At 37.5% G+C, this 26,189-nt stretch overlaps 1 protein-coding gene across 2 annotated transcripts; it reads right to left on the bottom strand.

The window, feature by feature from the left end:
- Positions 1-19,176: 19,176 nt before the first annotated feature.
- On the bottom strand, positions 19,177-25,498 carry LOC110621718 (cellulose synthase-like protein E1). Of its 2 annotated transcripts, none has more exons than XM_043955273.1 (7): positions 24,872-25,498; positions 21,258-21,398; positions 21,027-21,158; positions 20,708-20,776; positions 20,391-20,615; positions 19,955-20,302; positions 19,177-19,843 (listed from the first exon to the last, which is right to left on the bottom strand). In XM_043955273.1, the coding sequence occupies exons 1-7, from the start codon at positions 25,463-25,465 to the stop codon at positions 19,289-19,291; spliced, it is 2,064 nt and encodes a 687-aa protein (XP_043811208.1). In that variant the 5' UTR covers positions 25,466-25,498; the 3' UTR covers positions 19,177-19,288. The 2 variants fall into 2 exon arrangements, with proteins under 2 accessions (XP_043811208.1, XP_021621698.1); XM_021766006.2 differs by having other exon boundaries at positions 20,708-20,920; positions 24,872-25,497.
- Positions 25,499-26,189: the final 691 nt, after the last annotated feature.

Genomic DNA, 26,189 nt, shown 5'->3' on the forward strand with positions numbered 1-26,189 from the left:
AAGCATGGGTATGGGCAGGTCTGAAGAGGATATGGAAGAGTCTCAGGGAGGCGCTCAGGCCTCGGGGTTTGGTTATCCACCCCATTATCCACCCTTTCCACAGGGCCCAGGGTATCCGATGGGGGGTACGTCGGATTACTCTAGCTTTAACCCATATCCTACCTACATGCCTTACATGCCTTATACTCCTTTTTACCCACCATATCACATGTATCCACCCACACCTTTCCATCCCAGTGCAGCATACCCAGAGTCAAGTGCAGCACCTCCTCCACCACCAGAACCAGAACCAGTAGTCCCTGTTGTCCAAGTACCTCAACCTAGCTCAGCTGAGGGACGCAAAGTGAAAATGACAGAGTACTTGAAGTTGGATGCTCCCAAATTCAATACGGGAGATGATCCATTTGAGTACCTCAGAACGGTTAAGATGATAACCGATGAGTTAGGAGCTGATGATAGTAGAGCCATTGAGATGGCAGGGTTCACACTCAAATGTAAGAAGGCTTGAGAGTGGTTCAAGAATTATGTGGACCCCAGGTTGGACAGCATGTCATGGGGAGAGTTCGCCAATGAGTTTGCAGGGTGGGTTTTTCCTGACAGTTCCAGGGAGATGAAAGTTATAGAATTTGAGCAGCTGAGGCAGACTGAAGAGATGAGTGTAGATGAATACACAGATAAGTTCCTGGATCTGCTTCAGTATGTGGGTCAGGCTTATGACACTTGTAATACCCGGCTAGACTCCGGTATCGGAATTCCTACCGTCCGGTGGAATCTCGGGAGTCGGAGACTTCTAGAAGGGTAAAACCATGTTTTTATAAAATGTTTTAATGTAATTTATGTTTTTAAGCAAGAAAGAAAATGAGTTTTTGCTTGAAAATAGCATTGAAGGAAAACTCGGGTTCGGCCGCCGAACCTCAAGTTCGGCCGCTGATAGAGCATATTTTAGTCCATTTTATCATTATGTTCTTGATGTTTATTTACATCTTTTCTGCTTAATTTTGTGGTTTTAATTATGTTTTGCAGATATTAGTTGTAAAGAGACAATCTGGAGAAAATGCTCTTAAAACTGCCAAAAAGTGCCAAATATGGAAAGTGCCAAAAAAGGAAAGTTTCCAAATAAGGAAAGTTTTCAAAAAAGGAAAGTTTCCAAATGAGGAAAGTGCAAAAGCAAAAGCAAACAAGGAAAGCTCAGTCAGAAGATTATTTGAAATTCAAATCGCAGATCTTTCTTTCCTTGTTCAAAGATGTGCACTCACTGCAACAGTCATATCTTCCTATTTAGGCAGCAAGATCTCAAAGAGATGCTCTTCCTCTTCTGCGTTCAACATTCAAATTTCAAAAGAGGCTCCACCTAAAAAGGAATGTATGGACAGCATATCTTCCCCTTTGAAGATCAAAATTCGGGCATCCTTCCTATTCAGAAACAATCTGCGCGCTTTCCTCTTCTGAGAGCCATCTGCGTGCCACCTTCCTTTTCTGCAATAACTTGGGCAACAAGTTGAGTATGGGCAGCACCTTGGGCAGCCTCTACACTAATTAGGAAGCAAGGTCAGCATCTAAACTTATTTAGGAAGCACAATCTGTGCCTCCTTCCCTTTCGGAGACCAAACCGCACGCACCAACTTCCTTCCGCAAAGCATTCGCGCGCAACCTTCCTTCTGAAGCCGAAAAACGTGATTCTTTCCTTTTCAGATACAACTTGGGCAGAAAATACCTCTTGGGCAGTAAGTATGACCTAGGGCAACACTTTTCAACTATAAAAAGCCACATAAGGAGCCTCTACAGGTCCCTTAAGCTCCCCTTGGGAGACACCTACGAAATTCACATCTCTTCTTCTACCTTTTTCTTTTCTTTTATTTTTGGTTTTGTTTCAGCCATGAGAGGCTGAAATATTTTATTCTAGTTGAAGATTAGGTGATACTTTGGTTGTTTTATGGATTGGGAGACTTGATCAAACATTGTTTAACTTTTGGTTGTTCAATATTTATGCAATTTCATGATTGATTTCAATATTGCTTTGTTGTTTAGATCTACGTTGATTCTTGATTGCAAAGTAATAATATGTTAGTTTGGATGATTTAAGTCCGTAATTGCTTAGATTATTCTTACATGAGAACACTTGGGATAAAACCCAAGGAAATTGTATGATCTAGCGTTATCTCCATACGTTTGGGTAGCTAGGATTGGATCTCTCTATTTCTTAATGCAATTGACAATTGTTTTGATGTCTAAGGCCCAAGGACGTTCCTTGGCAATTTGTTAATTAGTAATTAATTAGAGGACGTTCCCTAATTAGTTTAATCATAAGGAGAGATAATGGTGGTGAGAAGCGTCTTCCATCTCCATAACTAATCTATTGAATCAACCCAAAGGAAACTAAGTGTCAATGATCAATCCCAACAATTAAAGTGGATCCAACTCTTCAACTAGATCTTTCTCATTATTTATTTCTCTTTTATTTTGTTATTTGCTTATTTTAATTGCTTTCAGTAGTTTGTTAATCAAATCAATCTCAAACCCCCCATTTTACTTTTACTGCAATTTATTTTTATTCCGCTTTCAGTTTTATCTTGTTTCAGTTTATTTTGCTTTCCGTTTATTTCTCTTTCAATTTTATCTCGTTTTAGTTTTATCTCGTTTTCAGTTTATCTCGTTTTCAATTTTCTTCTTTTTCAGTTTATTTTTGTTTCAGTTTATTTTATTGGTCTTGATAAGGAAAATAGGTAAGTTCTCAATTCCCTGTGGATTCGATCCTTTCACCACTATCTGCAGTTGTAAATTGTTGATAACCAGAAAGGTTATTTTTGACCGGCTTCGACAACCGCGAGTCAAAAATTGGCGCCGTTGCCGGAGAATTGATTTAACTCATTTGTTTTTCTTTCAGGATCAGATCTGAACATTAAAAAAAAAAAGAATTTCACCAAAGGCACAGTCACCATCGCAGATCTGAATCATGGCTGAGGTAAGTACATATGTTCGCTGTTCTCAACTTTCTAAACTAATCTCTGCTGTGAGAATTCTTGTTATAGGCCAAGCTGAACAAGCCCAACCAATACCTCAAGGTTTCAATACTGATCTTTATGAGAAATTAAAGGCTTTGCAACGTTTCCAACACGAAGTGGATCAAATGGCCCAATAAGCACTTGCATTTGAAGGACCCTATGGACAGCCAAGACATGATCCCTACCATAACACATACAATCCACATTGGGGAGACCATCCAAATTATGGCTATGCAAGGGACCAACAAGTACATGCATTTGAAGGATTCTATGAACAGCCAAGACATGATCCATACTATAACACATACAATCCAGGTTGGAGAGACTATCCAGACTTCAGTTATGCAGAGGCTAACAACTACCAGGATTATCAAGGATATCAAGCCCAACCAGAACCTCAAAGTTCCAATCTTGATGAGATTATGAAGACTTTGCAGAGTATCCAACAGCAACAGGATCAATTGAACAACTCATTGAATGCAACCATGTTAAGAAGAGAGGAAGAGCTTCAAGATGTATGGGATGATGATGAAAGTTGGCAAGTACAAGTTGCTGAAAAAACACAGCCAGAAAATTGTTTGCCCAAACAAACTGATCAAACAGAACCTGTTGTTGATTTAGATATCATTGATTATTTGAGCAAAGATAATTTTTATACAAATCATGATGATATACTAAACAATGATCCTTGCAGGGAATAGAGCCAAAAAGAGCCAGAACTGAAAGAAATTAATTGTTACATCCAACAGGTGGACTACGAACACGTACAGAACAAAGGAGCCAATCACACCTCTTCAGATCAATCTTGCACAGTCAGAAGGAACTCCAACTGAACCACCTCAGCTTGGACCGCAGGACAGTCCTGCAACTCTTCTAGTTGCACCTCTTCAGCTTCCATCGCATGAAACTCCTTTCATTCTTCCATTGCAGATCAATCTTGCGCAAGAAGGAGTACCTGAAATCCTCTCAGACGCGTCCTTTCAGCTTCCAACACAAATCAGTCTTCCACCTCAGTTAGGTCCTATGCAGAAGGAGGAAACTGAAACTCCTTTCATCCTTCCAATGCAAACAGTCCATGCCCAGGAGGAACAAATGGTAGTCCAATGGCCCAAACCAAAGGAGCATGCAGATCAATGCCTGCCCAAACCTCCAGATAAGGTAGAATTTGTTTTGCCTGAACTTAATGCCAAATTGCAGCCACCCATGGAGAAATATCAATTGAAGTTGGAAGTGCTCAAAAATGCAAACATAAGGGCTAGAGGCACACCTCATTTGAAAGAGGAGAAGCTAATCATGTTACTTCATGAGTACATGGAAAAAGTAGGATGGGCTATGACCAAATCAAAAAGAGTGCTACACTTTTTGCTCAATACAGTTGGAACTCTCTTCCCTTCTCCAATTACTTGAGCCTTGATCAAGTGGATCGCACTATGCACACCACACCCAGGGGAGTACTCAGTTTCTTTTGCATTTTAATATTTCCTATACATTGAGGACAATGCATGATTTAGGTGTGGGGGTGCATATTTCTGAATTTTTACTTTTTGAGTTTATTTTTGCTTTGATTTTTAGTTTGCTTGCATTAGTTGAAATTTTTTCATTTTTGCTTTCAATAACACACACAAATAGCCACAGTTTTTTTATTTACTTTGTTTCTGTTTTTTTTAGATGCTTTACTCATCATATAGACTATGTTGGATGACCTTTTCTTTCCATGACCCCATTGATGTTATGACTCTTTAAACTTATGTTGAATCAATTGCAGTGAGTTATATTCATGTTTGAGAATTGCCTTTTGAATTGAATCTTTGAGCTTTACATGGTGAAAAATATATTGATGACCCTCAATTGAGAATAAATTAAAAAATTGTGTGAATGAACTTAATGTGACTTGATTTAGCAATTGGTGTTGATTTGCCCAAATTATTGAGAGAAAGAAAATTCAGCAAAGGCAAAGACCTCAAAAGCACAAATCTAAGATTGTTCCAATGGTCAAAAGACTATGAACAGAGCTAGTAGCCACTTGGAAAGGTGACCAACTGAGTAACTGGAGGTGGGTATCACAAATATGTACCTTCACGTAAAAAGGTTGGTGACTTTTTCAAGCAAGATCTAAACTGCAAAAGTCTGAATAAAGTACTTCAAGGTAAGGGCAAGTCACTCTGAAAGCTAGAAAAAGTCTTATCTGAACAAAATGTGTATGTATGGTCTCTCTTGAGGAAAATAAATCCTAGCCATGGTAAGTAAAGGGAAATAAGGAAAGAAGGTGAGTAATCTTCATGCATATATTCTTCACTGCAATGATTCAAAATAGGTGTCTAGAGTAAGAGCTTAAGTGGAAATAAGGATCAAGTAGCAAAGAAAGCTTATTTGACTATGTTTATTTGCTTCAGGACAAGCAAAAGGCTAGGTGTGGGGGTATTTGATAGAGCATATTTTAGTCCATTTTATCATTATGTTCTTGATGTTTATTTACATCTTTTCTGCTTAATTTTGTGGTTTTAATTATGTTTTGCAGATATTAGTTGTAAAGAGACAATCTGGAGAAAATGCTCTTAAAACTGCCAAAAAGTGCCAAATATGGAAAGTGCCAAAAAAAGAAAGTTTCCAAATAAGGAAAGTTTCCAAAAAGGAAAGTTTCCAAATGAGGAAAGTGCAGAAGCAAAAGCAAACAAGGAAAGCTCAGTCAGAAGATTATTTGAAATTCAAATCGCAGATCTTTCTTTCCTTGTTCAAAGATGTGCACTCACTGCAACAGTCATATCTTCCTATTTAGGCAGCAAGATCTCAAAGAGATGTTCTTCCTCTTCTGCGTTCAACATTCAAATTTCAAAAGAGGCTCCACCTAAAAAGGAATATATGGACAGCATATCTTCCCCTTTGAAGATCAAAATTCGTGCATCCTTCCTATTCAGAAACAATCTGCGCGCTTTCCTCTTCTGAGAGCCATCTGCGCGCCACCTTCCTTTTCTGCAACAACTTGGGCAACAAGTTGAGTATGGGCAGCACCTTAGGCAGCCTCTACACTAATTAGGAAGCAAGGTCAGCATCTAAACTTATTTAGGAAGCACAATCTGTGCCTCCTTCCCTTTCGGAGACCAAACCGCACGCACCAACTTCCTTCCGCAAAGCATTCGCGCGCAACCTTCCTTCTGAAGCCGAAAAACGTGATTCTTTCCTTTTCAGACACAACTTGGGCAGAAAATACCTCTTGGGCAGTAAGTATGACCTAGGGCAACACTTTTCAACTATAAAAAGCCACATAAGGAGCCTCTACAGGTCCCTTAAGCTCCCCTTGGGAGACACCTACGAAATTCACATCTCTTCTTCTATCTTTTTCTTTTCTTTTATTTTTGGTTTTGTTTCAGCCATGAGAGGCTGAAATATTTTATTCTAGTTGAAGATTAGGTGATACTTTGGTTGTTTTATGGATTGGGAGACTTGATCAAACATTGTTTAACTTTTGGTTGTTCAATATTTATGCAATTTCATGATTGATTTCAATATTGCTTTGTTGTTTAGATCTACGTTGATTCTTGATTGCAAAGTAATAATATGTTAGTTTGGATGATTTCAGCCCTCCTTTGCATGAATTCTTTGATTGTTTTGAGGTGTTTTAGGGGGTTTTTGGGGGATATTTTTTAGAGTCATGTTCTAGTATGTTTGGTCCCTTATTTGAGTCCACCTGTGTAGGTTCGGACCTAAGGAACCGAGGACCCCAGCAGTGAGTCAGCTGCTTCAGTTCATTGTCAGAGTTAGCCTGAGGTGAGTAGAATAAACCTTATGTTTTAAGTTAATGCAAGTTTTAGCATGAATCATGCATCACGAATGACATGTGATATAATAGGTTGTTGCATTAGAACCCACGAATATGTTGCACTGCATTCTTTGTTGTGGATGTGGGTGAATGCTGTATGATCCAATTAGTCCCTGAGGAAAGACCAGGACCCCATTCTACAGCCTGGCATGGTATGAAAGACCAGGACCCCATTCTATGGCCTGCAACGGTATGGAACGCGAAGACCAGGTGCCCAGATGAGGCCCTGGGGCAATGGTAAGTAATGTTATGATATGACAGGAAGACCAGGACCCCATTCTACGGCCTGGCACGGATATGATGCTGGGACTATTTGGTGACAGGTTCACCCTTGATGTGATTTGTCTGTGATATGATGCATTACATGATGGCATATGTTTTAAATGTTTTAGTACTCTGCTCACTGGGCTCTAGTAGCTCACCCCTTTCCCCTATATCCCCCAGGTTTGTAGGTACGGGCTAGTTCAGGGAGTCAAGAAGAGTAAAGTCTTGTGATTTGTAATAGTTAGATGTGGACATGATGATTTCTAAAATGATGTAAGGTTATGATCAGTTATGTTATGTAATATTGATATTGAGGATTAGAATTGTGCTTGACCATAGTATGTTTGAATAATCCCATGTATATACATGATCTATGTTTTATGATGTTTATGTTCAACCAAGCTTGATGTTTAATGAGATACCCCATTGGAGCATGTGATGAGACTCCAGTGTGTGGTTTATGTTTATGTTTATGTGCATGCACAGGTTGAGCTTGGTAAAAGAAAAGAAAAAGTTCTCATGTTTATGTTTATGTGTGATCATGTATAGGATTTGACAGGTATTCAGGATGTATGTTTGGCTTGCTACGGGTCCCGGCGACCTTATGTCGATCTGGATCCTAGCGCCGGTAGCGGTCCGATTTTCGGGTCGTTACAACACTGACCAGAAGAAGGCAAGGAGATATACCATGAGACTGCATCCCAGGTATTCCTCCTTGATTCTTCCAGCAGAGAAGGAGAGTTTCCACTCTATAGTGGATGCCGCCAGGAAAATGGAGGCGAGTGCCATTATTCAAGGAACAGTGAAACAGTAAGTGGCACAGTCTTCGGGTTCTCAGACCCCAGTGCAGCAGCTTCTGGCAGTAGGAAGGGAGCAAAGTTTAAGGCCAAGAAAGGCAAGTTCTGGAACAAGATCAAATCTAGTCTAGGAATGGGTAGTGGCTCAAGCTCTGGCACAGGCAGTATAGTATGCATGAGATGTGGGAGACCGCACAGAGGAGTTTGTCGGTTGGGATCTGCCGCCTGTTATAAGTGTGGGCAGGAGGGACATTTTTCACGGGAATGTCCTCAGGCGACCTTTATGGCACCATCCCAGCAGATGAGCTCGGGCAGTGTGGCACAGCCAGCAGCTCCAGCCATGCCTCAGAGTAGTGACAGAGGTAAAGGGAGAGGGTTGATGGACCCCGGTGCTTCTCACTCTTTTATTGCTTCGAGAGCCGTGGAGAGATTGGGTCTGATAGTTTCTGAGTTAGAGTGTCCTCTCTGGGTCAGTGGACCCAAATGTGACCCATCAGTGGCAGTGTCAGTCTGTCGCTTCAGTCCAATGTTCATAGAGGGTAGATGCCTTCCAGCTGACCTAGTGGTTCTAGATTTGACGGATTTTGATGTCATTCTAGGGATGGATTGGCTATCTACATATGGAGCTACCTTGGACTGCAGAGACAAGGTAGTCAGTCTTAGAGATCAGGATGGGTCAGAGTGTGTCTTCAGAGGAGACAGGAGGGGGACACCTAGAGGTTTGATCTCAGCCCTTCAGGCTCGTCGTTTGCTTAGGAGGGGTTGTCAGGGGTTTTCTAGCTCATGTGAGAGAGCTAGATAGTCAGGTTAGGGAACCAGCTTCAGTACCAGTAGTCCGAGAGTTTCCAGACGTCTTCCTAGATGAGCTTCCAGGACTACCACATGATAGGGAGATAGAGTTTGCAATAGAATTGCTGCCTGGTACCAGACCTATCTCTATTCCTCCCTACAGGATGGCGCCAGCAGAGTTAAAAGAGCTGAAAGAGCAGCTGCAAGAGTTGGTAGATAAGGGTTTCATCCGCCCTAGTACCTCACCTTGGGGTGCTCCAGTGTTGTTTGTCAGAAAGAAGGACGGATCCCTCAGACTTTGTATCAACTATAGGCAGTTGAACAAGGTCACTACCAAGAATAAGTATCCCCTACCTAGGATCGACGATCTATTTGACCAGCTAGCTGGAGCAGGTTGTTTCTCTAAAATAGATCTGAGGTCCGGGTATCATCAGTTGAGAGTCAGAGAAGCAGATGTGCCAAAGACAGCTTTCAGGACCAGATATGGGCATTATGAGTTCTTAGTAATGCCGTTCGGGTTGACTAACGCCCCTGCAGCATTCATGGATCTCATGAACAGAGTTTTCAGTGAGTATCTGGATCACTTTGTTATTGTCTTCATCGATGATATCTTAGTGTATTCCAGAGATGCAGAGGAGCATGCCCAGCATCTGAGGACAGTTCTGCAGACTCTGAGAGAGCATGGTTTATATGCCAAGTTCTCTAAGAGTGAGTTTTGGTTGAGGAGCATTTCATTCTTGGGGCATGTTGCATCAGCAGAAGGCATTGAGGTAGACCCCAAGAAGATAGAGGCTGTAGCTAACTGGCCCAGACCCACTTCAGTGATAGAGATTAAAAGCTTTCTGGGTTTGGCAGGTTACTACAGGAGGTTCGTTCAGGACTTCTCAAAGATAGCTGCTCCTATGACCAAACTGACTCAGAAGAATCAGAGGTTCGTGTGGTCGGACCAATGTGAAGAGAGCTTTGAGGAGTTAAAGAGAAGATTAACATCAACACCGGTGTTAGCTTTGCCTGTCAGTAATGAGGACTTCACAGTGTTCTGTGATACGTCCAGAGTGGGACTGGGTTGTGTTTTGATGCAGAATGACAGGGTGATTGCCTATGCTTCTAGACAGCTGAAGAAGCATGAGTCAAATTACCCCACCCATGACCTAGAGATGGCAGCAGTTATCTTTGCACTCAAGATGTGGAGGCATTACCTTTATGGGGTTAAATGCGAGATCTTCACAGATCACAAGAGTTTACAGTACATCTTGAGTCAGAAAGAGCTAAATTTGAGGCAGAGAAGGTGGGTAGAACTGCTCAGTGACTATGATTGCAAGATTCAGTATCATCCGGGTAAGGCGAATGTTGTGGCAGACGCCCTAAGCCGGAAATCACTTGGCAGTTTGTCCCACATAGCAACAGAGAGAAGACCAGTGGTGATGGAGTTTTATAAGCTCATCGACGAAGGGCTACAACTTGAGTTATCTGGTACAGGTGCGTTGATAGCACAGATGAGAGTGACCCCAGTGTTTCTGGAGCAGGTGGCTCAGAAACAGCATGAGGACCCTGAGTTAGTTAAAATTGCCAGGACTGTTCAGTCAGGCAACAGTGCAGAGTTCAGATTTGACAACAAAGGAATCCTCTGCCATGGGAATCGACTATGTGTAGCAGATGACATTAGTTTGAAAGGAGACATTATGAGAGAAGCTCATAATGCAAGGTACAGTGTTCACCCTGGAGCCACCAAGATGTATCAAGATCTGAAAAGGGTGTATTGGTGGCCAGCGATGAAGAAAGAAGTGGCAAAGTTTGTGTCCGCCTGTGAGGTTTGCCAGAGGGTGAAACTGGAACATCAGAAGCCGGCTGGAATGCTTAACCCACTATCGATTCCAGAGTGAAAAAGAGAGAACATAGCTATGGATTTTGTAGTGGGCTTACCGGCAGCGCCCAACAGGATAGACTTCATATGGGTGATTGTGGACAGACTCACGAAATTTGCTCATTTCATCCCTGTGAGGAGTACTTATGCTGTGGACAAGTTAGCACAGGTTTATTTGGAGGAGATAGTAAGGTTACATGGAGTCCCAGTGTCTATAGTGTCAGACAGAGGACCTCAGTTCACCTCCAAATTTTGGCAGAGTCTGCAGAGTGCTATGGGTACAAGGTTGGATTTCAGCACTGCTTTCATCCACAGACTGATGGACAGTCAGAGAGGACCATCCATACCATAGAGGATATGCTCAGAATGTGTGTGTTAGACTTTGGCGATTCTTGGAGGCAGCATCTACCTTTGGTGCAGTTTGCCTACAACAACAGCCATCATGCTAGCATAGGGATGGCCCCTTATGAAGCTTTGTATGGGAGGAAGTGCAGATCACCTGTTTGCTACGAAGAAGTAGGAGAGGCGGCTCTTGCAGGGCCGGAGTTAGTTGAGATCACCAGCAGAGTGGTGCCCATGATCAGAGAGAGAATTAGGATTGCTCAGAGCAGACAGAAAAGCTATGCAGATATCCGCAGGAAGCAGTTAGAGTTTCAGGAGGGTGATATGGTATTGCTGAAAGTGTCTCCAATGAAAGGAGTGGTTCGGATTGGAAAAAAGGGTAAGCTAGCCCCACGATACATTGGACCCTTTGAGATCTTGCAGAAGATCGAGAATGTGTCGTACTGCTTCTATGGAACGAATTCACCCGGTTTTCCATGTTTCTATGCTCCGAAAGTTCGTGTCAGATCCGAGTAAGGTTCTTAGTGAGCCTGAGCCTGATGTAGAGATCCTTGGAGATCTCACTTATATAGAGCAGCCCGTACGGATCCTAGACACACGATCAGAAAGCTAAGGAACAAGGAAATTCCAATGGTGAAAGTCCTTTGGAACCACCACAATCTAGAAGAGTGCACCTGGGAGACACGGGAGTCTATGCTCCAGCAATATCCATATCTGTTTTAAGGTTAGTTTCCTCCTTTTTATGTGTTTCATTGTTTGTGGAACATTCGGGGATGAATGTTCTTAAGGGGGGGAGAATGTAATACCCGGCTAGAGTTCGGCATCGAAATTCTACTTTCCGATGGAAGCTCGGATGTCGGAATCCTCTAGAAGGGTAAGATTTATGTTTTTGTAAAGGATTTTCGTATGTTTTAATGTCTTAAGTATAAAAGGAAATGAGTTTTTGAAAGAAAAGAGCCAATGAAGAAATGCAAGGTTCGGCCGCCGAAGGTGAAGTTCGACCGCCGAACATGCATGAGTTTTGGTTTCACGTTAGGCCGCCGAAGGTGGTCTAGCCAGCCACCTATAAAAGGCCCTAGGTCGGTGAATGGATAAGATTTTCTTTCCATTCAAAGACAGAGGTGAGACCATGATCTTCCTTGGGTGATTTTCATGTTTTCTTCAAATCTTGCAAAGTTTTGATGGGTTTTATGTTGTTTTGAAACTTTTGAGCAACTTAACCAAAAGTTTTGAAGTTGGAGACTTTGAGGGAGAGTTTCTCCATATCTCCACGTTGGGATCGTTTATCTTCTTGTTTGTAAGAGGTAAGTGAAGATCCTGAACTTCTTTTCATGTTTTATGAAGGTTTTATGAAGTGTTTGGGTAGAGATGCATGTTTAGGGTAAGTTGAGGTTTGGTTGATTTGTGGTCAAAGCATGCTTATGTGTTTAGTTGTGTTGTTTGTTGGGGTGTTAAGTTAGTTTTGGACCCCTTTGTGCCTATACTTGAGTATATGCATGTTGAGAAATTGTGGTTTGCATGTTTGAATGGAGATTGGGTACGTTTGCATGAAGCAGAACACGTTTCTGCCTTACTGGAGAATCTAGTTTCAGCCGTCGAAAGAAGGTTCGGCCGTCGAACATGCTAAGGAGGTGGTTTCGGCTGCCTAAGCTTGCCCAAGCTTGCCTCCGAAAGTTTGGACTTTCGGCTCTGGAGGAGGGTTTCGGCCGCCGAAGGTGCCTCCGAAGGTTAGGGACTTTCGTCTCTGGAGAGGACTTTCGGCAGCCGAAGTGCCGCCGAAAGTGCTTGAGGTTCGGCTCTGGAAGGGACTTTCGGCCGCCGAACCTGCCGCCGAAAGTGCCCTGTCCAGCCTTCTTTTGCTTGTTTTTCTTGATTCTTTTAGGATATTTTAGGGGGGTTTTGGGGAGTATTCTAGAGTTGTTCTTGAGTTAGTTTGGTCCCTCATTTGAGTCCATCTGTGTAGGAACGGACCAGAGGAACCAAAGAGGTCAGCAGTGAGCACTGCTTCAGAGTCAGCTCAGAGTCAGCCAGAGGTGAGTGGAACTAAACTAAATCTTTTAATATGAGAACTGAATGCTTTTAGCATGTTCCATGCATCATGATATGTAATAGGTTGAGTGCACTAGACTACACTAATGTGACGCATTGCATTATTCTATGCTTGTACGGATCAGACATTGTTTTGGATTCACTAGCCCTCCGAGTAAAGTCCTGAGGAGCCCTGACAGGGCCGGGCACAGAGCACCATAGGGTGCGTAGAGAAGTCCTGAGTAGCTCCTTCGCGGGCCGGGCATAGAACAGAGGGAATTTTGAATCTGTCCGTCTGAGATGGGTGATTTACTTGTGATGTGATGCATTCCATGTGAGCATGTTTTATTAACATGTGTTATCTGTTTTACTCACTGGGCTAGTATAGCTCATCCCTCTCCTTTAACCCCAGTCTTGCAGGATCAGAGTCAGAGGGAAGTCAGCAGGGTACAGGAAGAGTAAAGAAGTTTTGTAATAGCATAGTGTAGACATGTAATATTGTATAGTGTAGCGTATTGTGCTTGACCCATGTTGTAAATCCTTTTTGTATACATGGTCTATTTATGTTTATCAGTATGTGAAAACCCAGGCTTAACAGAGTATGAGTTGAACCCGTCTAGAGCAAGCTCTAGTAAGGGGTTTTATAGTACAGAGATAGTGTATGCACAGATTGAGCCTTGGTTCAAAATGTATGATCATGTATGGGATTTTACAGGTATACAGAGAGTATAGCAGGCTTGCTACGGGTCCCGGCGACTTTAAGTCGACCTGGATCCTAGCGCCGGTAGCGGTCCGATTTTCGTGTTGTTACAATTGGTATTTGGTTGTTTGGGGTTGTGGGGCTGGAGAAAGAGAACTGTTGCCCCTCCTGGACAGAGCTCAGGTCATTGGGGGTGTTAACAAGGTTGTTTTCATTATGATTGGCCATTGTGGATCTCAGTGAGTATTGTGAGAGTGGAACTCCGGCGATGAAAAGATCTCCTTCGTTCCCACAGACGGCGCCAATTGATGATCTGAGATCCAGAAAATAGGGTTTACAAAGCATTTTGTAAGCTTAAAACGAGAGGAGAGTGTTCCTCTCCCTTTTATCCTTTTCCATTGTCTGTCAGTGACGTGTAATGGCCCTACCGCCATTGGACCATCTGTCCCTGCCATCCTGATACGGTTGTACGAGAATATCAGATATTCTGTTTCATACGTAATGGCCATTTAATTCTCCTCTGGCACGCATGCGGATGGTCCCACCAGATGGATTAGGCTGGCCACCTTCCTTCTTCCGGGCTGGGCTGAAAGATGAGATTAAGGCTGAGCTTAGAGGAGGTATGATCATTGGGCCGGAAAGGGCAGGGTCGGCCTGATTGAGAAATCTACATAGGGCCCGGTCTTAAAACTGAGCGGACTGGACCTAACTCACACGAGAGACTTAGAAGCCTTCAGGTTATGGGCTATCATCGTGGACCTGATCTTGGTCCGGGATTGTAATACCCGGCTAGAATCCGGCATCGGGATTTCTACCTTCCGGCGGAATCTCCGTTGGAATCTAGAATTTCTGAAGATGCCAGAGGCTTCTAGAGGGGTAAAATGTGCTTCTAAAATGTTTTTACTGATTTCATGGTTTTAAATGAAAATGAATTGAGTTTTGAAAAGAAAAGACCAAGGAGGCGTTTGCCAGGTTCGGCCGCCGAAAGTGAAGTTCGGCCGCCGAACATGGAAAGGCTTCGGGAGCGCCTTTGGCCTCCGAAAGTCTTGTTTGAACGAGCCAAGGTTCGGCCGCCGAAAGTGAGGTTCGGCCGCCGAACATGCATGAGTTTAGGGGGCACGTTAGGCTGCCGAAGGTCTTCGACCAGGCCACCTATAAAAGGCCCTCAGATCGGAAATGGGCGAGCTTTCTCCCCATTCTCGAGCTCAGGTGAGTTTATGCCTTCCTTTGGTCGTTTTCGTGTTTTCTCTACCCATCTCTCAAGTTTTTCATGATTTCTACCCTTGTGTTTGAAGATTTAAAGCTTAAAAGGAGTTTTGGGAGCTTGGAGCTTTTGGAGCTTGGATTCTCCACACCTCTGAGTTAGGGATCGCACCAACCCTCGATCTCCAAGAGGTTAGTGTAGATCCTTGCTTTTCCTCATGTTTAATGAAGTTTTAAGTAAGTTTTATAGAGTTTGATGGTTAAGTTTGGGTAGAAATGCATGTTTAAGGTTTATGTGGGTTTTATACCCAATGTATGTTATGTGATGTTTGTGTTTAGGAGTTTATGTTAGTTTATGCTCCTTTATGCATGTGGGAGTGAGTATGCATGTTTGGGAGAGAGTATGTGAGGATTTGGGTATATTTGAGTTTGGTTTTTGGCTTGGCAGAATCGGACCTGTCGTCCAGAGGGGACCAGGTTCGGCAGTCGAAAGGAGTTTCGGCCGCCGAACCTGCATGGGAGGCAGTCTTTAGGCTGCCGAATGTGCCCCCGAAGGAGGGACTTTCGTTTTTGTCCAAGGGTTTCGGCCGCCGAACCTGCCGCCGAACCTACCCGAGTTTCGTCTCTGGAGGAGACTTTCGGCCGCCGAAGGTGCCGCCGAAAGTGCCCTGTCCAGCCGTTTCTTGGGTGTTTTCTATGTATGTTTAAGTGATGTTTAGAGGGGTTTTAGGGGGTATGCTTATGAGTTGTTAGAGTGTGTTTGGCACCTCATTCGAGTCCACCTGTGTAGGATCGGACCCGAGGGACCGAGGAGGCCAGTAGTGCTAGCAGGTGCAGAGTCAGTCGGCGTCTGCCAGGAGGTGAGTAGAACTAAACTTAATGTTTTATTTTAAGAAATTCTAATGCCTAAAGCATGAGCATGCATCATGATTATGTATAGTAGGTTGATTGCACTAGTTCACGAATATGTTGCATTGCATTATTTCATGTTGATGCTGAGGTAGGTTTGGACCAAGGCGACTCCAATAGCCCATATCTGTTATTTGAGTCTTGTCTATGTCCTTTGAGAGCCGGACAAGTACATGTAGGAAAGTCCATGTGAGCTCTCTGTGGACCAGACACCAAGTCATGTATGTTACAGGCCTTTGTGAGCTCCTATGGGGGAGCCGGGCACCGACAGAGGGTATTTCTGGGGTCATGTCCGATCCTTGAGAGTAAAGAGGCTAGCAATTCATGAGGACTCTCAGAAAACACTCCGTGGGGAATATTTAGCTGCATGAGCCCCGAGACGGACACAGTGGTGTGATTTACTTGTGTTATGACGCATTCCATGAAAGCATGTAATTAATGAATTGATTTTCCTGTTTCTACTCACTGGGCTTTTTAGCTCACCCCTTTCCCCTAACCCCAGTGTTGCAGGTTTAAGTCAGAGTCCAGAGGCTGCAGGGTAAAGTCAAGGTTCAGAGATGCATGTTGTAATAGCTTAGATTATGTTTATGTTTAGTATGTTAGAGTGGACATGTAATATAAGTGTATGTAACTGATAGTAGAGTTAATGTTTATGGATTAGAGTGTGCTTGACCCTATAGTCTGGATAATCCCTGTTGTTGCATGATTATGTAATGTCTTTAATGATAAGTTGAGAACCAGGCTTGATGTACGTAATGTTGACCCAGCTAGAGCATTTGATGAGGGCTCTAGCATGGGAAAGTTTATGTTCACAGTTATGTTGTAGCATACGGATCAAGCTTGGTGTATGTTCAGATTACAGGTTTTATGTTTAAGTTTTAATCATGTATGGGTTTTGACCAGGTATTAGTATGTATGTTTGGCTTGCTACGGGTCCCGGCGGCCTTAAGCCGATCTGGATCCTAGCGCCGGTGGCGGTTCGGGCCGTTACCATAGGGTACCGGTTTCCGGGCTGTTACAGGGATAGTAAAATCCAACGATTATCAGTATTTACTAGTTTGAGTCTCTTCAACTAAAATAATGTGCGGTAAGCAATATAGAGTTTGACAGACATTCTAAATGCTGGCCTATAATTGATTGCCCATTTAAATGTGTACTCTGTGAAATAGTTACCTCCAAAGAGTGTGAGTGTGTAGAGAATAAAAATTTTTATTAAAATTATCATAGTTTTGATAATAGTTTTATATAATTTAATGATGAGCCGACGTGCATATATGATGGAACATAAATTTTGAGTTAAAATTTCTTCGAAAGCGTGTCCTATAAATTGATCGTTTCGAATTTCACATTAAGCAGAGAGTGTGTAAATAAAAATTATATAAATAAAAAATATTTTTTTGTAACAGTCGAATCCTGTTTTTGAATTTATTTTGTGTTTTCTCTTAAAAAAAATGGTTATCCCAATCAATTGGTTGGCAGTGTAATTGGTGTTATGGTACCCAAGTGAGTTTAATTGCTACCTGTATGCATTGATGATGCGCTTGTGGAGTGTACCTATTCTATATAAGTTTGTTATTAAATTAACGGCCTAATGTGGTAGGTGATAATAATGCTTATTACCCACATGGATCGGTAAGAGTCAATGACCAAAATTTGATTTTATTCCCACTCAAAATATCTATGGACAAAAAAAAAAAAAAAGTACATATATACAGTAATTTATCATTCATATTTCTGTTGGATTATATCTTTAAATTGAAATATCATCTCTTAATTAGGTATAAGACATGGACCCTGTTCAACAATTGTTGCAACCATGAATATAAGTCTAATTAAATTTTTTTATTTTTATGTAAGGGTCAAATAAATTCAATTCAAAAGTTTAGACTAATTAAATCTTTGTATTATTACTCAAGAGTTAAATAAATATTCATCTAATATAATGTTATTTTTTAATAATAAAAATATTTTTTATATGATAAAACTTCAATTTATAATTTTAAAAATTATTTATTATATCTATATATTTTTTAAAATTTTTATGATAGTTAAATACTAAATTTTTTATGTTTCAAGTTATAAAAAAATAATATTTTATTATTAAAAAAATAATATCTTATTCTTAAAAAATAATATCATATTAAATTATAACGTATTTAAAGTATAGAGATTTAATCGATACAAAATCTTGAATTAAAATTATTTAGTCCTTAAATAAAAGTACAGGAACTTAATTGAATTTATTTCCATTAGCTAGTAGTGAATACTTATTCAAGTAGTAATTAATTAAACATTACAACAAGCTGGTTTTTTAAAATTTACTCCCTTCACCACTAAATGCTAATATTTTAACTCAGTAAAAAATCTTTCTATAATCTTTGTCCATCATGTAATAAAGAAATTGTTTTTTAATAATTTTTTAATTATATCTATTTTAAATATATTAAATTTATAAAATAATAAGAAATATTTAAACACATAATTAAAAAAATAACAATTAATGAAATATTTTAAAAATAAAATAAAATTAAATATAATTATAATAATAAATTTATATATTATTATAATATAAAAAAACAACAAATCATAAAACAGAAAAATATTTTCAAAATTATTACCAATCAGCTATACCCATTATTTTGGGTGAGTGCTTCAATATATATAAGGATGTTAGTCATAAGTCCACCATTAACATGCTAGAAATTATTTAAATCAAATTGATAATAAGGATGTTTACGGAAAAAAAAAAGAGAGAGAGAAAGATGGGTAAATTTAAAAGATTTTATGTCCAAAGAGATGATTGAAAGAAAAAGACATGAAGGGCTTAGCAAGCAATTTTTAGCCTAATTTTTCTTGGTAACCCAACGTTCACATTGTCTGGAGGTGGCACCCAATTGATTGTGGAAACAGCAAATTGGATATAAATTGTATCCCTTGTACTTATGCCTGCTTAGTAATTTATGGCTGCAAATCAACAACTTTAGGCAGCATGTGCTTGAATGTTTCCATGTTACATATGAGAACTTACGATTATTACACACAAATGGACAGGAGCGGTCCAAAGCTAGAACAAATGCAGATTCCTGCATTCAGAATGATTATTTTAGTTGTAAAATCTATATATACATATTTTTTGATAGAATGTAAATCTATATATTCATAGAGAGAAAAAAAACACTACTATTACGAGAAGAACGAGTTGCAATCCTTTTGGTAACTCACTAACCACTAATCCCAACAAGTCCACCAAAAATCTAACTATTAGCATTGAGCTTATCAACCATCCTCCAATGCTTCTATCACATATATTAAATTTTAAATATAAATATAAGTAAAATCAATGCAAATGCCAAATAAATAATTTTATTATCTAAAATTTTAAATTTAATATATAAATATGAAAATTTATAAACTTTAAACTTAAAATAAGTTTTTTTTTTTTTTTTTTTTCAATCAAGTCATGATTCGATCCTGTAGAAATATATTTAAAATTTAAGTCGCATAATAACAAGATTTGAACTTGACCTATTACACTACAGCACAAACACTTGGAAACAAAAAGGAAAAGAAATTTCAGTATAGGAAAGTAAAACTGCTACAAGCAAGAAGAGCCAAGACAAATGATTTAACCGTGATAGAACTTGGCACCTTGCCCTTGTCTTTCCTTAGGAAAAGGCCTTGGTACAAAGGCAAGTTGATGAGAACCAAAGCACCACAAAGAAGAATTTGCAGAGGCATTTCCTCAAAAAGCTTAAAGACGTTGGCATCCATAATCACTTTCATTACCATTCCTGCAAAGCAGAAAAAGTTAAGCATAGCTAGTGTAGCTATGATGGTGAACATTGGAGTGGAAGCTCCAAAGTCCATTATCTCTTTCTCATATCGTTGAGATGCATCTTCATCAGTAACTTTGGGAGTGATTAAAAATGTTACATTAGTAAATGCTAATGTCTTTAAAATGGCATCAATGAATGCAAAAAGGTAGGAGCTTGTTCTTTTATATAGCCATATTCGTTGTTCATTCCACCAGCCAAGGATTGTGCCCCCACAACAAAGGAATTCAATAAGGCTATAAATGTACTTTGCAGATATCACACAAGCAAATGGCATAAACCATGGATCTGAGACCTGAACATCAAAACAAAGTATGGCAATAAGATGTAAATCTTTTTCACAAAATTGACACCAAGAAGAAAAGGGGGGCAGGGGCGGGGGTTGGGTGAGAGCAAGATGGTGTACCTGTGGATACAAGGATATGCCTTTCAAAAGACAAAGTGAAGGAATGATGGAGTAATACAGGGTTGCCAAGCAGTTAACAGACCAGCTATTATAGCAAATATATCCCAGTTGTAGGCCAAGGCTAATCTTTGCCTGCACAAACCTTTCAAGGCTATGCTTAGATAGTAAAATCTGAAGATGACCTTCAGACCATCTCTTGTGTTGCACTAGTGCTTGAGCCAAAGTGGTTGGTGCAACACCTAAGAATGCCTTCTTTTCAGGGTTGAAATAGACTGATTTCCACCCTTTGCATTGGATTGACAACCCTGTAACTACATCTTCCACTGCACACCCATATTTAAGTCCCATCTGCAATCAAACATCTAGTTATAATAAAATGAAGTTCGTTTTTCCTAAGTTCAAAGGAGAAGTTAAAAATAGAGAGCTTGGAAACCACCTCGTTTCCCCATTCAGTGTTCTGCTCGTAAGTACAGCTTGCAAGAGGCTTTGTTTCTTCCTCTAATTCTTGTATACTCTTTCTTCCCTTATTATCGTCGTCTATCTTCCATTGAAACTTACAACCTTTAGTAAATTTTCTTCCACAAAGTACATCTCTCCTGTGAAAGCAGCAAGTTCCAATGTACAAAGGACCTCCGAGACCATCCATACCATGAAGTTCCACCTTCATTAATGCGACCATTTCATAAAATGCATCATCAAACTAACATGACAACATGGTAAGAATATTGAGATAAATGAGTCAAATACACTTACATTGTAAGGTACTAGCAATGAACCACCATAGGTATCATTCTTGGTCGTATTTTCAAATGCCTGTGGGAACTGCACAAAAGCAATGTCATGGCTTTTCTCTATATCCATGAAGAAGCAGAGTGCATCCCAGATGCAAAGCGAGTTGTTTGAGTACATATCACAGTCTAGTGTCAGAATAATTTGTCCATTACTGATGTTTGATGACACTCTTATCTAAACAAACAGACCAGAAAAGCAAGCGTCGGTATACTGAGCAATCAATGGCATGATAAGCCATGAGAATTCAAAGAACTAAGTTTGGTTTTACAGGAGAACTAACCAATGCATTCATGGCACCAGCTTTGAAATGATGGGGATGTTGAGGTCTCTTCTCTCTAGCAAGGTATACTAAAGTAGGCAACGCACACCCATCAACGTCTGTGGCATTTGGATCCTTTCCATCAATCAAAATCTGAAAAACAAGATGGAAATACATTTATCAAACAGGTTGAACACAATAACAAGAAATCAAAATTACTTATAAATACAGAGTAGATATTAGATGCTTTACTTGAATGATGGTGTCATGATCATGCCGTGAAGAGTATGAATCCCACTGTGAAAATCCTCTATGTTTCAAGTATGCTTCTTCCGGGATTCGGCCTAACTTGGTTGCAGTTTCAATTCGGTCTTCCATTTCTTCGTATAATTTCTTCATCAATCATATATAGCAATGTAAATGGTGAATAAAAAGAGAATAAGATAAAGTGAAAAACAAATATCAAATTTTATTAAAAACACAAAGTAATATACAAGTTTTTTTTTTTTAAATTTTTTTCTATTTTTTAACAATTATTTACAGAAAACTCTACTCTTTCTCATTTTAAGGCTACAACACATCCTTTTTGTAAATAAAGAAAAGCGTTCACAAAATTAACAATCCCGGTCAAGTACACTGAATCAACTCGGACTCAAAAGTTTAGCACTAACAGCCGAACCGAGAAAGTAGAAGAGCTCAAGCCCACAAATGGTCCAAATGACTGGACCAAAAGACCTGAAAGGTTTAAGTCCACCAAAAGGTCCAGTTCCATTGGCCGGGCCGAAGGAGTAGCAGTCCCACGAGGGGTCTAGTCCTAATAAATGGACCCTTAAGACTTCTCCGGTAAATAAGCCCTATCACTCTATCATACTTCTTTATTTTAATTATTTTATTTTAATTTTAGAAATTAATATTAATTTGTTTATCATTGATTGTACCATTGAAATCTAACCATTTTTAATATTTAAATAATGTATAACTGTTATAAGCAATAAGATTATAGAAACGGTTAAATTCAATATAATTTTACATTTATGATGATTAGTGCATCTAAATAAATTTGAAAAGTATCATATTTTAATTCTTCAATTTCATAAATTTTATATTAATTAAGTAATAATTCTTAATCATATAGTCACATCAATTATAATTAGATTTAATGTTTTTTTAATAATAATTTATAAATAAATTTAGATTAAAAAGAGAAAATTTAATATTTTTAATTTTCTAATATAATTTAATTTGACATTTTAATTTTTTTATATGAGATCTATTTTACTTATTTATTTAAATACATCTAATAATTTCTTTTTAAAAAATTTAATTTTGATATTTGATATATTATTTCATGGTAAATTATTTAATAAATTTGGTTCACGTGCTGACACTTTCACTCGAATTCATTTAGAGTATGCTCAGTAACACCATAAAATTTTTTATTTTTTAAAAATTAAAAATAATTTTTTAACTTTTGTTGTTTACTTTTTTTAAAAACTATTTTATAAAAATTATTTGTATAAAAATAAGTTTATAAATTTTTATATAAATAGTTACACATAAAAATAATTAATAAATTATTTTTATAAAGTATATTATATTATAATAAAAAAATTACTATTTAATTCACTCATTTATTAATTTATTAATTTTAAAAAATATATTTAAATGTCTTTTAAAACATGCACTAATTAGTTATTTTATTAATTTTATCCTTTAAATATTATAGAATAAAAAATTACTATTTACTATTTATAATATAAAAAAATTCACTAATTAATTTAATTAATATTAAACAATATATTAAAGTGTTTTTAATTTTTTAATAAATTTATTAATTAACAGAAAAAGTTTAAAATGATCTCAATATTCAGAACTAATCAGTTGGTATTAGAGCTAAATAGGATAAACACTTAATAATAAAAATTAATGAAAATATTAATTAATATATTTTTTAAATATATTTTTCACAATTTAAAACTCATTAATGAGTTTTTCCGTATTATAAAAATTAAATATTTATTTTTTTTATAAAAAAGTCTAAATTGCATTTAATATAAAGATAATTAATAGACATTGTAACGAATTTTCTATTATATAGAGACTAAATAGTAAAATATTTAACAAGTAAAATTAATTGGAGAACTAAATAGTATATTTTTTAAAAAAAATTTAATATATTTTTTAAAATTAAGAAATTAATAATGAGTCTCTCTATATTATAAAAATTAAATAGTAAATTTTTTATCTTTATAAAATAAAAATATATTTTATAAATTAATTAAATAAATATGTGTTAAAAATATAAATTTAATTGATTGAGATAAAACACAACACTAATGTTCAAACAAATTAAGTGGCTTTTATCAAATAAAAAATAAAAACAGAAAACTACAATTCACCTTTACTTTTTTTCACTTGAATCATGTTGGTTGGTCCATTCTTTATTAGCAAGAGCATATGCAAAAAAAAAAAAAAAGTATTAAATTGCCTTATTTTATAGTAAATTAATACAATATAAGAAAAATATTCATAAAAATTCTAAATTTTATATTTTTTTATAATTCTATAATTTTTAATTTTACCTTTAAATGATACTTTTATAATTGTACACTTCATTCATATTTCTGTTAAAAATTAATTATAATTCTACTCTTTATTTATATTTTTGTTAAAAATTAAAGCAGAAAATTAATCTATTATAAGAAAATTTTTAAATTAATAAATAAAAACTATAAATAGAGTTGTCCCATCCATTTAAATTTCTATTACATACCTTTACCACCGTACTTAAAAGTTTAATCGCAAGACAAAAAAATATTTTATTTATTTTTATATTTAAATATTATTTTAATTAAAATTTTTTATATTAAAATGAGTTTTTCTGTTAATTTTTAATGAAAATATGAAGAGGGCATATAATTATAAAAATATCTTTAATATAAGATATTTTTATTAAAAAAATAAAAAATATAATTATGAAAATACAAAATTTAAGATTTTTATGAATATTATCCTATGGTATATAATTGTGAGTAGTATATTAGTTCATTCTTTGATTAAAGTATGTAATGTTGTTATATCTAATATATATAGTTTTGGATTTTTTATTTAATATTCTGGATTTTATATTGAATTAGGATGGCCTATTAATAATTTTCACCCAATTATATATTAAATTTTTTAAGTAATTACAATTTCAAAAAAAATATCTTAAATTTATTTATAAAAGCATAATTATATATGGGCATATTTTAATATGCACTTTAAATTTTTAGAAATTAAATAGTTATAATTTATAAATTTTAAATGTTAAAATATTTATAATTTTACAGAGATCAAATATTAAAAATTAATAATAAAAAAATAAAAGCAAAATTATATATTTATCAAGACATCAATCATGATTATATCGGAATCAACCCCAAATCACCTTATTTTTCTTCTTTAGACTTATTCATCATCAATAAAAAGTAAATACCCAACTGATTTAATTCAACGCTATAGAAATATATCACTCACCCAATAGATTTAAATTAAAGTTCTAACTTCCCATATCTCTCTACTCAAACTATAACTAAATAAATATTCAAATTTCTATTTTATTTGAATTCAATATAATTAATAAAATACAAATGAATTATCTACCAAAATAAAAATAATTCTATTTATTATTAATTTTGATCTAAATTTTCAGAAAATGATAAAGTTATTATCTAAATTCACTAAGAATTTACTATTACTCTTAATTTTTTTTTCGCCTAGGTTAGATGTATCATGAATTAGGATCACCTATTGAATACAGACAGCAAACATATTTATGTCATAAAATTTTGTGGCACACCGATCTAGACAAGAAAATCTCTTACCTTAATATCAGCCAAGTTTCTGGTATCACCATGATGATTTGATTTGGATAATGAAGCAAAATAAGCTGCAGGTGATCTGTGTTCCACTTTGAACTTCTTACAGTATGGTATCCAATGTCTTGCAAACTTAGATGCCTCCAACAGAGCATAAAACGTAAGCTTTGATCCACCGTCATCAGAAAGATAAACACTCAACTTTTTTGCAGGATAATCATAGGCCATAACCGATAATACAGTGTTCATCACCATTATCGGTGGCTCTACGGTGGAATCCGCCGTGCAAACAAATATATCAACTCCCGGCAAATCCTCCTCGCCATACCTTTGAGAGAGCCTGTCTTTGAAGATGCATCTGTAGACTCGGTTCCACCTGAGAGCTTGAGTGAGGACCCAGTAAAAACCGAACCATAACTCAGCTCCGAGCAACCCGATCCAAACCCATCTCCCATCTTCTCCTCGTTTCGGTATGTTGCCAACTCTGTAAGCCCATATGAAGCAAATACCTGTAAACAAAGTTCCTGCAAAGAGCCTGTACAAGACTCTTCCCTTGGCTCTCTTTGTCTCAAACAAAGGCATATACTTGTCACTTCCCATCTCTCTGATTCTCACATACACTGAAGCCCAAGTTGTGCAGATTGTTTATATGGACAAATATACTTCCACCACTTGTATTTCTTTAATTAAAAAATGACTAGTCACTGCATTATTGATGACTACAGTCTGAATGAACCATCAAATATAATCAATATCCACTCTTTTATTAAACAAGTTGGACCCACAATTGACAAGTTTATTAACTCTTTTGACTTCTCTTCCTTAAACCTAGTCATTGTCTGCTCCAAGCAATCCAATCCAAACCCATCTCCCATTTTCTCCTATTGTCTTAGCGTATTACCAACTCTATAAGCATTCCCAAATAAAATAAGTTAGACATATGCAATAACAAATAGTGACGTATTATTAGACCTGTAGCAAAAGAAGGCTGTTTATTTTTTCATTTCGCTCGATGAATGTAGCGACAGATTTGAAATTGTATCCCAAATTTCTCTCTCACACAAAATATTTTCACTTATGCCGCCTTCTCACATCTGCCCACTATTTCAAGTTTCAACCTTTCCCCTCTAGAATCTCCGTCCTGCCATTAGGTTCCTTCGTCGGTGCTCCTCTCCTCGACTGGAAGCCCTCGTTTTTGGCAACCTTTGTCTTCATCACCAGCACCTTGCAAACTAATCATACAGACACACTCTTCTTCCTTCTCAACTCCATAGATATTTTCGCCATTTCACTATCTAAATCTAAAAGTATTGCAAAATGTCCC

This window comes from Manihot esculenta, chromosome 3 (assembly GCF_001659605.2).
Source record: "Manihot esculenta cultivar AM560-2 chromosome 3, M.esculenta_v8, whole genome shotgun sequence".
Classification (NCBI taxonomy): Eukaryota; Viridiplantae; Streptophyta; class Magnoliopsida; order Malpighiales; family Euphorbiaceae; genus Manihot; species Manihot esculenta.

What these genes read in the sequence shown, in the direction of transcription:
- LOC110621718 (XM_021766006.2), bottom strand. Translation starts at nt 25,465, where the DNA reads ATGGGAAGTGACAAGTATATGCCTTTGTTTGAGACAAAGAGAGCCAAG. An exon ending in GAAACTTGGCTGATATTAAG is followed by an intron (nt 21,399 to 24,871) that starts GTAAGAGATTTT and finishes TGATTGATGAAG; the next exon opens with AAATTATACGAAGAAATGGA. An exon ending in ATCATGACACCATCATTCAA is followed by an intron (nt 21,159 to 21,257) that starts GTAAAGCATCTA and finishes CTTGTTTTTCAG; the next exon opens with ATTTTGATTGATGGAAAGGA.